Source organism: Barbus barbus (assembly GCF_936440315.1).
Source record: "Barbus barbus genome assembly, chromosome: 7".
Lineage (NCBI taxonomy): Eukaryota > Metazoa > Chordata > Actinopteri > Cypriniformes > Cyprinidae > Barbus > Barbus barbus.
Window position 1 is genome coordinate 34,258,587 of NC_136735.1, and position 17,102 is coordinate 34,275,688.

Consider the following 17,102-nt stretch of genomic DNA (forward strand, 5'->3'; position numbering starts at 1 on the left):
ATGGGACAAATATCTAAACTCTTTGGTCATTTTTGAGCGAGATGCTAACGGTCTAATCCGATTCAATGATCTATGCTAAGCTACGCTAAAAGTGCTACAGCCAGACCCAGAGATCGGCTGAATGGATTCAAAAATGGTAAAACTCAACTGTTTAACTCTAGGGGAGTTGGAAAATAAGCCTATTTTCAAAAAAAGTGGAGTTTTCCTTTAATACCTAAGAAATCACACATAATTTTTTTCTCGCCATGGGTGGAAATTAATTTGCTCGGATGGATATCATATGGTGAGAGGTCCATAAACATCATCTATCTGAATATTGGATACGGAGATGTTGCTTCAGTCTAGCAGGAAGTGACAGATGCGTGCTGTCAAACCGACAGTCAAAGTGTCATTCTCACAGTGAATCGCCGGCCGTTTTGATTGATGTGCGCTTTATGGAAGACGCCATCTGCAGCTTGGACACATGCCACTCAAAACTGTTACAAGACTTTACAGTTTGGTCAACTGTGTAAAACATAACACATATATGATTTTAAACCAGAATGACAAGACCTGTGTCAGAAAATGTGCTTATCACCTCACTGACACTGGAGAAAAAAATGTTTGACAACTTTTAACTGTTTTGATGAATCTGCATCAGAAGTGCAATGTCTGAACATATTGGTTTTCTGTAGTGGTTTGGCATATTGTGAGTCTCTTTAATGATGATGAGAAAGTTTTGGTTCAAATTTTGGTTTATAAATTGGTGCAAACTGCTCTTTTCATTGAACATCTTAAACAGTTTCTTTTACAGTTGTCCATATGATGTAACACTAAACATGCATCCTAATCAACTTGATATTAGAGGAAAACATTCACATTTAGTATAACTTTACTGTCAGTTTCTGTCATTTTGTGTTGCCAGATTGGCTGGATTTTGTGAAGACTTGCAATTAGATTGTAGCTCTAATTTAGTTTCAGTGGTCAGTGTTTTGTGCTTCATTTTTTCAGTTTATCTGCTAGCTCTATTAGTTTTGAATTCTGTTGCTGCTAATGATGCAAGAGTATTTGAAATATAGCTTTGCTTAATCATTCCGTTTTTCACTGGTTTGGAATTAGCATGATAATCCCCTTATACTGTGTTTTTGAGGCTAATTATAGTTACTGTGTTTAATCCATCAAACCTCTCTTTCTCACTATGTAACTCATTTATTGTTTCTTTGTCCTTCATTTCTCCTTGTTCAAATCTCTTGTGCGCTCAGTTGTGCTCTGTTTACCCTTGTTAATCGCCTAAAAGTCATTTAATGAAGCTTGGTGGAAAATGCCTTTTCTCTTACTACACACTAAAATATCGCATTTTTGTTTGGAACTTGCTTTTAAAACAGAAGTTTTGAGGCTTTTGTTAATAGCCAGTTGATATATTCTGTATATACATATAATATACAGTAATAATATAATATAATATAATGCAAGGGCTGAATAATTTAAGATATTAACATTGTTACAAGAGAATTAATATTACAAATGAATGCTGTTTTTAAAGAATCCTGAAAAAAGTATAACTTTTTTAACAAAATATGAAGCTGCAACACTGTCTTCAGTATTGATAATAATAGTAAATCAGCATATTCTAATGATTTCTGAAGGATCATGAGACACTTAAGACTGGAGTGATGATGCTGAAAATTCAGCTTCGCATCACAGAAATAAATTATATTCAAATAGAAAAGCAGTTCTTTTAAATTGTTATAACATTTCACAGTATTACTGTATTTTTGATCAAATAAATGCAGCCTTGGTGTACACGAGAGACTTCTTTCAAAAACATTTAAAAACGTACAGACTTTTGAACAGTCGTGTACAGTATGCATGTGGAAAGATTTCATGTAATAAAAAACACAGTATGTTTTTTGTAAGGCATAAAAACATTTATCAGACAGGAACCAGAGACAGAGAATCTTCAAAGAGAGAGGCAGATCCATTCCTGACAGTTTTAGCGAATTAGAAAGATCCTTAAAAACCAGCGGGGGAGAAGCCGGCATTAATATATGCAAACATAATGATCAGTTTAGCAGTTCCCATGGATCAGCCCGTCTGTCTGTGTGAAATTGAGGTTTTGTCTGCTAAAATATGAGCCTCCGGTTTAGACTGATAAATTGCAACACTCAGTAAACTCGAGGCAATCGATAAACCAAGAGCTGGCAGCACAAAGCCTTTTTACGAAGATGGCTTCAGTATCGTAGGTTACATTACGGCATAATTGGGTTTTAGATTTGTAATTACAGTGCATGCACACAATTCTCATCAACATTCGTGTCGTTTTGTCTCATTTCACACCATCTTCGCCCTTAACGTTAGCCTGTAATTTCCACTGCAAATTTTAAGTCTCCCAAGAGCTACATAGACCATCTTAATCTCAGGTTAACAACCAAAGTAATGCTAATTCACTTTGCAAACTCAATTTAGACCGTATTAAACTGTTAGTATGCTACCTTGGGCTACATACCTCAACCTTATGCTGACAACTCTTGGAAGTGTAATCAGCTTCCAAGGGCATGTCTTGCATTTACTACGACAATCAAATCCACCTGAACGCTTCAGGCCTCAGGTAGATTGAGCCATCAGCAGGGTTTTCAAGACGCATGGGCTGAATTACAAACTAGTGTTGGGAAACCTAGTGCCTAGCTAGTCCTTAATCTCGCTTAACCAGAATTTTGGCTGGTCCTGTTTGCAGCTTATTATGGTCAAGAACCGACAGATATAACATATAAAGTTGCCACCACCATTTAGGTTTAGGTTATGCAGGTTGAAAAAGTCATATCCACATCAAAGATGGTAGAAAGCAGCTCTATGGTGTATGGCAGTGAATGATTTTGATAATATATTTTCATTTAATTGATTTATATTTAATTACAATTTTTTTTTTTTTTGTTAACATCAAAATTAAAGGGATAGTTCACCTTCAGTTGCTGGTGCCCATTGATTTCCATAGTGTGTGTGTGGGGGGGGGGGGGGGGGGGGGGGTCGCAGCATCAGCAATGAAGAGAGTGCTGGACTTTCGCCATCTTCTCTCTTGAAGATGTTCAGGCAAAAATAAACACCCATAGGCTACTATGCAGCAATCATCCTTAATTACAGAAATGTGGCAAAACATCTAAATTTGAAAATGCTTTCCATATTTGGGTCAACATAGGCTACATTTGTGAACGCACACTTTCTGCAATGTCGCGCGTCAAGTCACGCTTCCGTGCGCGTCTCACAGACTGCAACTTGCAATCGCAACTTCATTGTGCTTTTACTCATTTTGAGCAGAATTTCACAAAATTGGTCCGCTCCTGACAGCATCAGGTGTTTTATTAATGGTGAGTAGAATTTATTTATTTGAAGTGAAGTGACATTCAGCCAAGTATGGTGACCCATACTCGGAATTCGTGCTCTGTATTTAACCCATCCAACGTGCACACACACAGCAGTGAACACACACCCGGAGCAGTGGGCAGCCATTTATGCTGCAGCGCCTGGGGAGCAGTTGGGGGTTCGGTGCCTTGCTCAAGAGCACCTCAGTCGTGGTACTCCCCCCACCTACAATCCCTGCCGGCCGGAGACTCGAACCCGCAACCTTCGGATTACAAGTCCGACTCTCTAACCATTAGGCCACGACTTCCCCTAAACGATTACATTTATTTCAATAAATGTAATCGTTTAGATCTCATGATATTTAGGCTATAAATAATATTGTAAATCTGGTTGGTTTGTATTGATGACGTGATATGTAAATGACATGCGTGCGGCCCGTGAGACTTGCACTTGGACCATAGTGTGGCCCGCTGGGAAAAAAGGTTGAGAACCACTGTGTTAAAGGAACACTCCACTTTTTTGGAAAATAGGCTCATTTTCCAACTCCCCAAGAGTTAAACAGTTCAGTTTTACCATTTTCGAATCCATTCAGCCGATCTCCGGGTCTGGGGGTAGCACTTTTAGCGTAGCTTAAAGTAGTCCCCAGCTATATCATAACTAGTTACCTAGCTGGGGACTACTTTCAAGCGCTGCATAATATCACTGCGCCTGCTGCACCCACGGTACGGCAGCAAAGTTCCTTGATTATTACGCCGGAATGAGAGTATAGTTCCTAGCCATATCTTTTTCCAACTTTTCATTTTCCGTCAGTCTTAGTACACGGTGTAACTACAGAAGAGTCAAGTTTTAAATGGGACAAATATCTAAACTCTTTGGTCATTTTTGAGCGAGATGCTAACGGTCTAATCCGATTCAATGATCTATGCTAAGCTACGCTAAAAGTGCTACAGCCAGACCCAGAGATCGGCTGAATGGATTCAAAAATGGTAAAACTCAACTGTTTAACTCTAGGGGAGTTGGAAAATAAGCCTATTTTCAAAAAAAGTGGAGTTTTCCTTTAATACCTAAGAAATCACACATAATTTTTTTCTCGCCATGGGTGGAAATTAATTTGCTCGGATGGATATCATATGGTGAGAGGTCCATAAACATCATCTATCTGAATATTGGATACGGAGATGTTGCTTCAGTCTAGCAGGAAGTGACAGATGCGTGCTGTCAAACCGACAGTCAAAGTGTCATTCTCACAGTGAATCGCCGGCCGTTTTGATTGATGTGCGCTTTATGGAAGACGCCATCTGCAGCTTGGACACATGCCACTCAAAACTGTTACAAGACTTTACAGTTTGGTCAACTGTGTAAAACATAACACATATATGATTTTAAACCAGAATGACAAGACCTGTGTCAGAAAATGTGCTTATCACCTCACTGACACTGGAGAAAAAAATGTTTGACAACTTTTAACTGTTTTGATGAATCTGCATCAGAAGTGCAATGTCTGAACATATTGGTTTTCTGTAGTGGTTTGGCATATTGTGAGTCTCTTTAATGATGATGAGAAAGTTTTGGTTCAAATTTTGGTTTATAAATTGGTGCAAACTGCTCTTTTCATTGAACATCTTAAACAGTTTCTTTTACAGTTGTCCATATGATGTAACACTAAACATGCATCCTAATCAACTTGATATTAGAGGAAAACATTCACATTTAGTATAACTTTACTGTCAGTTTCTGTCATTTTGTGTTGCCAGATTGGCTGGATTTTGTGAAGACTTGCAATTAGATTGTAGCTCTAATTTAGTTTCAGTGGTCAGTGTTTTGTGCTTCATTTTTTCAGTTTATCTGCTAGCTCTATTAGTTTTGAATTCTGTTGCTGCTAATGATGCAAGAGTATTTGAAATATAGCTTTGCTTAATCATTCCGTTTTTCACTGGTTTGGAATTAGCATGATAATCCCCTTATACTGTGTTTTTGAGGCTAATTATAGTTACTGTGTTTAATCCATCAAACCTCTCTTTCTCACTATGTAACTCATTTATTGTTTCTTTGTCCTTCATTTCTCCTTGTTCAAATCTCTTGTGCGCTCAGTTGTGCTCTGTTTACCCTTGTTAATCGCCTAAAAGTCATTTAATGAAGCTTGGTGGAAAATGCCTTTTCTCTTACTACACACTAAAATATCGCATTTTTGTTTGGAACTTGCTTTTAAAACAGAAGTTTTGAGGCTTTTGTTAATAGCCAGTTGATATATTCTGTATATACATATAATATACAGTAATAATATAATATAATATAATGCAAGGGCTGAATAATTTAAGATATTAACATTGTTACAAGAGAATTAATATTACAAATGAATGCTGTTTTTAAAGAATCCTGAAAAAAGTATAACTTTTTTAACAAAATATGAAGCTGCAACACTGTCTTCAGTATTGATAATAATAGTAAATCAGCATATTCTAATGATTTCTGAAGGATCATGAGACACTTAAGACTGGAGTGATGATGCTGAAAATTCAGCTTCGCATCACAGAAATAAATTATATTCAAATAGAAAAGCAGTTCTTTTAAATTGTTATAACATTTCACAGTATTACTGTATTTTTGATCAAATAAATGCAGCCTTGGTGTACACGAGAGACTTCTTTCAAAAACATTTAAAAACGTACAGACTTTTGAACAGTCGTGTACAGTATGCATGTGGAAAGATTTCATGTAATAAAAAACACAGTATGTTTTTTGTAAGGCATAAAAACATTTATCAGACAGGAACCAGAGACAGAGAATCTTCAAAGAGAGAGGCAGATCCATTCCTGACAGTTTTAGCGAATTAGAAAGATCCTTAAAAACCAGCGGGGGAGAAGCCGGCATTAATATATGCAAACATAATGATCAGTTTAGCAGTTCCCATGGATCAGCCCGTCTGTCTGTGTGAAATTGAGGTTTTGTCTGCTAAAATATGAGCCTCCGGTTTAGACTGATAAATTGCAACACTCAGTAAACTCGAGGCAATCGATAAACCAAGAGCTGGCAGCACAAAGCCTTTTTACGAAGATGGCTTCAGTATCGTAGGTTACATTACGGCATAATTGGGTTTTAGATTTGTAATTACAGTGCATGCACACAATTCTCATCAACATTCGTGTCGTTTTGTCTCATTTCACACCATCTTCGCCCTTAACGTTAGCCTGTAATTTCCACTGCAAATTTTAAGTCTCCCAAGAGCTACATAGACCATCTTAATCTCAGGTTAACAACCAAAGTAATGCTAATTCACTTTGCAAACTCAATTTAGACCGTATTAAACTGTTAGTATGCTACCTTGGGCTACATACCTCAACCTTATGCTGACAACTCTTGGAAGTGTAATCAGCTTCCAAGGGCATGTCTTGCATTTACTACGACAATCAAATCCACCTGAACGCTTCAGGCCTCAGGTAGATTGAGCCATCAGCAGGGTTTTCAAGACGCATGGGCTGAATTACAAACTAGTGTTGGGAAACCTAGTGCCTAGCTAGTCCTTAATCTCGCTTAACCAGAATTTTGGCTGGTCCTGTTTGCAGCTTATTATGGTCAAGAACCGACAGATATAACATATAAAGTTGCCACCACCATTTAGGTTTAGGTTATGCAGGTTGAAAAAGTCATATCCACATCAAAGATGGTAGAAAGCAGCTCTATGGTGTATGGCAGTGAATGATTTTGATAATATATTTTCATTTAATTGATTTATATTTAATTACAATTTTTTTTTTTTTTGTTAACATCAAAATTAAAGGGATAGTTCACCTTCAGTTGCTGGTGCCCATTGATTTCCATAGTGTGTGTGTGGGGGGGGGGGGGGGGGGGGGGGCTATACAAGTCAATGGGGACCAGCAACTAAAGGTGACCTATACCTTTAAGGCATTATTTTAGATACATACATAAATAATCCTGTAGTTTGTGTAAAAATGTTGCACATGTATTCACTTGTGCTCATCCACTGGAACAACAAATTTTTAATGCATTTATTTTGATTCTGTATTTTGTTTTATATGGAAACTCATTTGTTCACATAGGAAACAAAAGCATGCTTAAATCTTAATTATGAATAAAAAGTTGTGATTAAAAGATAAAAAATATAGATATTCAAAAATAGAAATTGTGAGATTTAAAAAGTCGAAATTGTTTTTGTGAATTATGACTGTCAATTTAAAATTTTGACTTATCTCATAATTATGACTATTTCATAAGTGACTTATGTCAATGTCAGGTGTTTTCTTATAATTATGACTTCTGAATTATGACTGTCGGTTTAACTTTTAATTTCATAATTTTGACTATTTCAAAATGATGGCATGTATAATTAGAATTTTAATTTTAATAATATAATTTTGACTTTGAATTTTGAAAAACTTTTTATTTCAGAGCAGACTTATGTCAATTTCAGCAATTTGTGTCAAAATTCTGAATTTGGTATGATAATTTCAATTTATAATCTCATTATTATGATTTATTAGGTACAAATTTAGATTTTATATCTCATAACTGTAATGGTATTTCATAATTTTGACTTATGTGAAGGTTTTATCTCATAATTATTACTTTGTTGTGAATTATGAGTCAATTATAACTTTTAATTTCATAATTTTTACTTTTTATCTCATAATTATGACATGTATTTTTTTTGTAATTTTGACTTGTCATAATTATGACTTGATTTCATACCTTACTTATGTTAATTTCATATCTGACTTATGCCTTCAAAAATTCTAAATTATGACTTAGTATCTCTTGGTATTTCAACTTTTAATCTCAATTATGATTTAATTATGAGACTTTCCATCTCATAACTGTCATAGTATTTAATAGTTTTGAGATAGTATCTCATAATTTTGACTTATAATTATGACATGGTGTTTCATAATTTTGTCATAATTATGACTTTATTTCACAAGTGACTTATGTCAGTGTCAAATTTTTATCTCATAATTATGATTTAGTAATGATTTTGACTTATCTCATGGGCTTCCATAGTTTCAGACTCGAGTGTGATTTAAATCAGACCTTACTAGGTGCACTTGAAAGTGGCATTACTAGCCTGTACTTCCCCTTATGGAAATTGCTACTACAGTTAGCATTACAATATTGCTGTATTTTAGCTTGGTATTATCTACTGCTATTATAAAAATAAGAAAAGAAACTAAATGATTCAGGAAGAATTTTGAATTCCATATGCTGTTTTTAGAAGAATGCATGTTATTTAGTATGCTTTTACAATAGTACCTGTGGATACTGTAATTAGCATGGTCAGTTTTCAGAAGGATCAGGTCACTCGGTACTGTATTGTGATGTAGAGTGGCCAATAATCAAGTAGAGTTGTGTGAGCTCTGTGTTGCGTGATGACCGACGCTGCGCTCACACGGATTGAGCAGGACTCCGGCACATTGATATTCTGGCCACGACTCCCTCTGGTTTTAATGAGAGTGCTTAAGGGCAAGGCAGAGCTAGCATGCCAGCTGCCGGTATTAGATCGCTCCAGCCTAATGAGATAAATACAGTCATTAGTGCGTGTGTGGGGCTGGGAAATGGAGTACTATTGAGGCATGACACACAGGAGACGGGGAGAAAGGATGCTGGATCCAACTGGACCCTTGAATCGCTCGTGGGCCAGTGTTTGGATCATGTAGTCATGGCTTATCTTGAGCAAACATGCAAGTACATTATGTCAGTAAACTGAAGCTTCGGGCGATATCTGTGTCAAATTAAAAATAAATTTAGGAATCTTGGGAGCTGAGGTTTGCGATTATTCCTGACTGGAGTGTGTGTTTGTAGAAATGTAATTGAATTCTCTGTTGTTAATAGACATTGCACTGTCGACATTGTTATTCAGATGTATGTTTATCGGGTGAATCTCATGAAAAATGTCACGAAGTGTTCAGATCATTTTTCACATGAAAACAAAAGTATATTTTCATAATGAAAATAAGTCCATTTTCGGACCATTAAGAATTTTTGCATTGTGACATGACAATTAAGCAAATTTGACTCCTTCCTGAATTATTGTAGTCACCTTCGATAATGCGATAAAATGTAATTCTCATTACTATAATGCAAAACAATAATATTTTATAGTATTTATAAAAAATTATTGTATAATATTTGCATTACACAATATTAAATATTAAACACAAATACTTTATTTATTTTATAACTCCATAATATTCTTTTTTTTTTTAATATATTAATTGTATTATTAATAATATAATTTATAAACTATTGGTAATGCACTATTGTAAGTTTGCATCATTGTATTTGGTGAACTGAATTTAATTTATGCAATAAATTTATGCAAATTGTTTTATATATCTGTTTACGGACCCCTGCAGGACTTTTTGTTTTGTTTTGAAGGGGAAAATGTGCTTAAATATCATGAAATGAATATCACAATGCAAAAAAATAATAAAAAATTATGATTATTATTATTTTATTTTTTTTTAAATTGTATTTCTTTGTGAGATTCACTCATCACATCCAAGAGTGAATGCTTGGTAATTCACTGAGTTATCTTGTTGGGTTATGTATAATTTGATTATTTGGATTTCGTATTGATCACCCATGTAGTGAACCAGAAGCTGCTTCTTTTTACATCTGACACTGATGTTTCATTACGGCCTCACTGTCCAGAGATCATGTGATCATCTCACCCACTCTCTCTCATTATTAGCTTTATTCTTGATATAACCTTTTTCTCTTCTGTCTTTATCTGCCTGTCAGCATGGAGACCCCGTCTGACCTCAGATCAGTGCAAAAGAATATGTGAGTTTCTGAAGGTTTGGCGTGGAGATGGGCTAGTAAAATCACTGATACTGCTTGGTTTTGCAGGCGTGTGCGTGTGTTTGTGTGTGTTTGCAGGCTGGTACATGGGGAACCAATCATTAAAGTTTCTACAGCAAATTCTGCTTTGGTACATGGAAGCTGTTGAGTCACCAATTATGAAACATAACGCATCCTCCCCGTTTCTCTCTTTGTCCATTCTCTTTCTTTTTTTACTACTCTTGCTATCTTCAAACTCTCATCCAGGTTTGGGAGAAAAAACAAATCCAAGGCTAAAGAACTGGGCGCTTTGAGTGAAGAAGAGGTGGACAGGAGTGAACCTGAGATGTTCCTGTCCAAGTACGTTTACCGCTCATGTAACGTGTATTATTTAATCAACAAATTTCAATTATAAAATAGAAAAGTTCTGAACTCTTAATAATTGCCCCATTGGTTTAGTTGGTTGTTGTCTGATAAACACATTAAAACTCAATCTTATGCCTTTACATAATTTGTTTAACCCTTCCACAAAAAAATAAATAAATAAATAAAACTAATAATAACTCACTAAGACATAATCATGAGAAGTCATCACGAGATAAAAAAGGACAAACAAAGTAGGAAATATTAGATAAAAAAAGTGGAAAAGTTTTGTAATTATTTAAACTTTTTGTCATTATTATGACTTAGTATGTCAATTTTATCGTTTAATCTCATAATCAGGACTTTTTATCTCATAATTATGACTTAGTATGTCATAATTGTGACTTTTTCATCTCAAAGTTGTGACATTGTGTTTAATTTTGACATTGACAGAATTTTGAATTCTTGTCATAATCTTGACTTTATTTTATAATTAAATCTTCTGCTTTAGAGTAAATTCAGTGTAAATTCATTGATTTCCGTGGGAATGGTGTATTGCAAGCATGTAGTGAAAAATAGCAAGGGTTTGCGAAAGTAACACACCGCTGTACAACCAACATTTTTTTCAGTCAATAATGACCCAGCTATTTCTGCCCTAGAAAACAGATCAAACGGATCTAACACTTCTCTGTCCATCAAACACTCCAAGCTTATGTGCCTATTCATCCAAGATATCCTGAAGAACATGTTTTTAATTCCACAGAAGTGAAAGGAACAGCCCTGCTCCTGAACGTGCCATCTTCCCAGACGTCGAAGACGATGACCTGGATCCCAACTATGCTCGCATCAACAATTTCAGAGAGCCCCCCACCTCCAGTCACTCCCCCTATCCACCCGGAACTCCCACCCATAACTACTCTCAGCCTACATTCCCCGCCCACAACAGAGAGCCGCCCAATGAGGATGCGCTAGAGGGGCTTTATGCAAAAGTGAACAAGCAAAGAACCGGCCCTCCAAAGACTGACAGGTGAGAACCAGTCCATCCTTTTTATGGATACCTTGCCAAATATTGTACAGTTTTGTTTTGTGTTTACCAGTACAGATTGTTTATAATAACCAGTAGCAGAACCATTTTTTCCATTATTTCATCTCTGCTTTTTGACATATTCCTTAATAATAAGACAGTTCTATTACAACAACAACAACAATAATAATATATTTACATTATGATTGTTGTTGTTGTTTTACTGTTTATTATTAATTTATTATTATTATTATTATATTTGTAAAGAATATTATGTACAATAATAAATTGTATATTTTGAATTATTATTATTATTATATTTTTAACGAATATTATGTACAATAATAAATTGTATAATATTTTGAATTATTATTATTATTATTCAATATTTATAATGCAATTATATGTTTTACTGTTGTAGTATAATACTACTGTACAATATGTTTTCATTTTATTTAGTTTTTTATTAATATAATTTTTATTGGTACACAGTTAATCAGTTGAGTTTTACCGTTTTTGAATCCATTCAGCCGATCTCTGGGTCTGGTGGTAGCACTTTTAGCTTAGCTTAGCATAGATCATTAAATCGGATTAGACCATTAGCATTTGGTCATCAAAAATGACGAAAGACTCTCCTGTAGTTACATCGTGTACTAAGACCGACCGAAAATAAATATTTGTGATTTTCTAGACCGATATGGCTAGGAACTATACTCTCATTCAATAATCATGGAACTTTGCTGCCGTACCATGGGTGATATTACGCAGCGCCTGAAAGTAGTTATACAGTAGCTGGGGACTACTTTCATTTTTGAGCTACTTTCATTTTTGAGCGTGATGCTAACGGTCTAATCCGATTCAATGATCTATGCTAAGCTAAGCTAAAAGTGCTACCGCCAGACACGGAGATCGGCTGAATGGATTCAAAAACGGTAAAATTCAACTGTTTAACTCTAGGGGAGTTGTAAAATGAGCCCATTTCCAAAAAAAGTGGAGTGTTCCTTTAACTCATAAATTCCACATGGTAGTCACACTTTAAAAGTAAATCAGTTGAAGTTATAGTACTTGTTGAAGCTGATATCAAAGGCAGAATTTTTTTTGCTTTGGCACTCTACATGCAACACACCAAAAGTCATTTGTGATTTACTGTGTAGCTGTACAGTCTGTATATACAGAGGGAATGTACGTCTCACTGGTGAGTTTTTAGTCCGGGTTGAGTGGTCCCAACGACCGAGAGCATTGATTTGTTGTCTGGCGGTAATTATGCGTGAGTGTTGTAGTGTCCGTGGGGACCGTGTTCATTCTTGCTCTCGTCCTACCATCGATTCGCACAAGATTATCTTCCGTGCGCTGTGCTGTCCACTGAGCTCAGAAGAGCTGTAATCCCATCACACACACACAAGCACACAGACTCGCTCTGAGAAATACGTTCGGATACCTTCTCCATTTCCTGTTTGTTCTGTGCAATAAAACACAATGGGAACCAAAGTTTCAGACAAAATACTACAGTAGTACTACTGTAAAAATCCTGAGAAGTGATTCAAACAATGTAAGAGAGTTTCTTTTTTATGATGAAACTGGTGACTAAAACCAACTAGATCACAGACATATTATGATATGAACTGCTGTAACGTTGGTATTTTGGTAGAAAAATATGATTGCCGTGAAACTTTTTGTAAGGGCTTTCTCCTGTACATCATAACATAAAAGAAACATACATTTTCATAATGTTTGGGGAATTCACAACCGCTTCTTATAGAACCAGTTGTATTTCTTTTCCTTTTTCTTTCTTATCTTTTTTTAATACCATAAGCTGAATGATTTTCGTGATGTTCAATTTTGAAATATATGACTTTTATGAGCCATAGATGATATGCTAAACCAAAGTTTCCACCACAAAAACCATAGTTCCTACAAATATTGTTACTACTGGCAATCATAGAATACAACAATTTTTATTTTATTAGTTACATAGCTTAACGATAAAAATGTTTCTTTTATTTGTGCATGCTTTCAGACACAAATGTACCTAAAATATAATAATAATAATAATTATTATTAACATTTATTTTTTATCTTATTTTCATAATTAAAATATACTACAGTTCTACTATCTGTGTTTTATTTAATTTAATTTTAGTTATAGGTGCATTGCTTTCTGATTGGGATGCCCTTAAAATGATTTATAATTATTACTATTATTAAAATGGATTTCTTTGGGGGAAAAAAATCAAATGAAAATGTCCTTCTTGAGCATCTGACATTAGGGACTCACTCAAATATACTAATGTGACAGTATGCTACAGCAAGTTGCACTGGGTGCTATCAAAGAAGAAAATGTGAGAAATGTCTCGTCTGAAGTGGACCTATGAATAGAAAACATCGAGAGTGTGTGCGCACAAGTCTTGATTTTCATGTCAGAGAGCAAATAAGAGAGAAAGATAGCGGGAAAGAGACGGTCAATTAACCACAAAGTAACAGCCAGACAGATATGCAAAGCCCCCCCCCCCCCCTCCCCCTCCCTCATCTCACTGTCTTGCTTTCTCCAAGAGCTGATGTCTCATCTACTTTAGCTGGGTACTTAATTACCATTCTCTCTCTCGCGTGTCGCCTGACTGCTCCTAACAGCCCTTTGTTCTTGCTGGCATTTTGTGCATAATAGATGGGACTAATAAATGTTAGTGCTGATCAAACATGGAAAATAGAGCCTCGCTTTCCTTGTTTAGGAGAGTTTGAGCGCCGCACAGCCATTTTTCAGCAGAAATGCTGACACAGTCAGTGGCGGCCAACAAAGCTGGACCCGGTTCCAGATATTTGGACAGCATCCAGCGCTGAGGAATGGGCTTAATCGAACTAATGGCCCACCAGCCGCGTACTGTGGCCAACTCGAATTCTTTAAAGAAACTGCTGTTTCTTAACGCCTTTCCTCCACTTCTGCCTTGTTCTCCATCACGTTGGAGCAGTAAGCACTGTTAAGATGGATCTGTAGCCATTTTGCTTGTATATCTACATCTTCCCGTGAAATTAGTGGTCAGGAAGTAAGGTGTAACCCTCACAAAAAAGGGTTAGAATAATGTCCAACTTCAGCATTTCTTCTAGAGTTTCACCCAAAACATCATAATTCCTACATGGAAAATTGTAAATTATTACAGGCACATTTTATTTTATTTTATGTTATTTATAAAAAGAATATACATATGTTTGTTGGTTTTTTCGAACTATGATATGATATATTTTTACAATTTAAAAAAATGCAGATATGCAGTGGCTATGACTAAATGGCTTTGACATTTTTGATGAAAATTTATTTAAAAAATATAGTGGCAGTACACGTTGTTGTTATTATTATTATTTTAATAAAATATATTAATATTATTTTATGTTGTTATTATGTGTGTGAGTGTGTATCATAGATAAATCATAATATAGAATAAAATAATATTTTATTTCAGTAGTTAGTGGATACGACTATTTTGAAATTTTGGCTTTGAAAATGTTATATGTTCCTTATGAAAATGTAGTTTAAAAATATAGTAATTGTAGAAGTAGTGGTGGTATTAATAATAATAATAGCTGTAGTAGCAGTAGTGGAAATATTAGTAGTGTTAAAAATTATATGAAGAGTTCATTTGCAAAAACCGATAAACGCCACTTTAAAAAAAAAAAGCTGATTGCTGTGCATTGTTCTCCACATATAGCATGATATGAACTCTAAACACGATTTGTCAAAAAGCCAGTATTGTCCACTTTCAAGGCATCGCGAGTTCACGTTTTACTGCAGAAGCTGGCAAGCGCCCTTGTTGTTTTTGAACAGAAGCCGATAAGTCCATTTTAGCGAATCAGCGCGCTGTATTCAGGTCAGGTGACAAGGCTACTTTCACTTTGAAAAGACGTGCTAGCTGAGAGGAGTTTCGTCAAAGCTGACTAAAAGTGATCGAGGATGGATAATTTCGATGAACTTGATGAACCTGTGATATCTTCTTAAAAGGAAAATTTTGAAACGTGTTCACGGAGCCTTAAATAAGCAGCGCGTTACAATGGTGAGGGAAAAGCTCCGTGTATTGCGTGTAATCACATCCATACAGTTTATAATCACAACAAAGTTTGTCAGGGATCTACATTGCCATCTGAGGACATTACAAAGATTACAAAGTGTTTTTTTTACTCTAAAGCATGAAATGTGGAGTTATCTGCTTTTGCCAAAAAAAACGACTGTTGGAGTTATCTGCTTTTGCTATAAAACAAACTTTTAATATGTAAAAAAAAAACATGCTTTCAAAGAACTTTAATTGCCAGGGAGTCTCTGTCACCAATTCATTCATTTTGTAAAGTACCTGTATTTGTTTAAGTTATTATTACTTAATCAAAACAACCCAACTGCAGTTTGATTGATATTACTTGGAATGCGCAATAAAAAAAACGTGATTTCTGAAGAAAAAAAAAATCGGTTATCGGTTTTTGCAAATTAACTCTTCATATGGAAAAAAATCATGAATTAAAAAAAAAAATAGTAGTAGTAATAATGATTGTGATAACTGGTATTTTGGCCTAAAATGGTGTAAGGGGACAACTAAAGGGAGACAATATTTAACCATAATCCTGACTCCCCAACTATATTTTCAAGAGCAAATCAATCCAATCAATCAAAGGATTGAATGAAAAGCTCTTTGTATCTCATTTTCATGAGCATTTCCTGTGGTGATCTTCTGGCCACACACATCTCTGACAGCCCTATCAAGACAGAACAAGACTGTGTAATTGAACAGCGGACATATTCATTAAGACCTCAATGGCAGGTGTGTTTAGAAAAGGGTGTCATTTCTGATTACAGGCCTGTGTGGTGGCATCCAGCTGTAAGAGATGGCAGCCTGTTGTCAGATTTAGTCCTGTAAAGATAAGATATAGAGCGGTATAGAGATGAAATGAACGGGAAGCAGAGAGAAGTGCGTCACGGTTTCTAGCATTACCTGTGTGTCAATATCTATTAATTCATGGACTATTTGGCCGCTTGTGTTGACAGCTTCACCGTCAGATTGTGGATTAATTTCCCCGTCTGCATTATCATAATCATTAGTTAGTGAAAACTGATCCAAGACCAGCATTCCTTGTCAGAGAGACCAGAAATATATATGTTTGTGTGTATTTTTGTTTTATAAATCTTGCATAAAATATGAAAGTTGTTTACAATTGCCAAGTAATTTGGCAAATTAACATGTTAATACAAAATTCGAATTATGTGCCAGTTTATCTGCTATAAACTGTCTTATCCATTCAGAATCTGGACATTAAATTAAATTTAATTTAATTTGTTACCGAATTTGGTGTGAAGAATGTAAGAACCCTGTTGAGTGATTTAGACAAAGTGGGACGGCAAAAATCTCTCAAGTTCATGACTAGAGCTCAGTTAGTACTGCATTCTGTTGCTCAACACGAGCACTAATTAGCTTTACTCAGATGTAACATAAACGGGTAAACCACAGCAGGAAACAGCCCCAGTCTGTGATGATGATCTCCGATTGCTGTTTGTCTAATTCTCTGTCTCAGAGAGGGAAAGGTAATATCTCCGGCTTTGCTCGCTATCATA

The 17,102-nt window shown here is 35.5% G+C and overlaps 1 protein-coding gene across 1 annotated transcript in view; it reads left to right on the plus strand.

Annotated features, from left to right (window-relative positions):
* pard3ba (par-3 family cell polarity regulator beta a) overlaps positions 1–17,102 on the plus strand; it is a 149,043-nt gene that overhangs the window by 103,916 nt on the left and 28,025 nt on the right. Inside the window, exons 19-20 of the mRNA XM_079420912.1 lie at positions 10,399–10,491; positions 11,258–11,521. Coding sequence (XP_079277038.1) covers positions 10,399–10,491; positions 11,258–11,521 — 357 coding nt within the window. The remainder of the gene's footprint in view (positions 1–10,398; positions 10,492–11,257; positions 11,522–17,102) is intronic.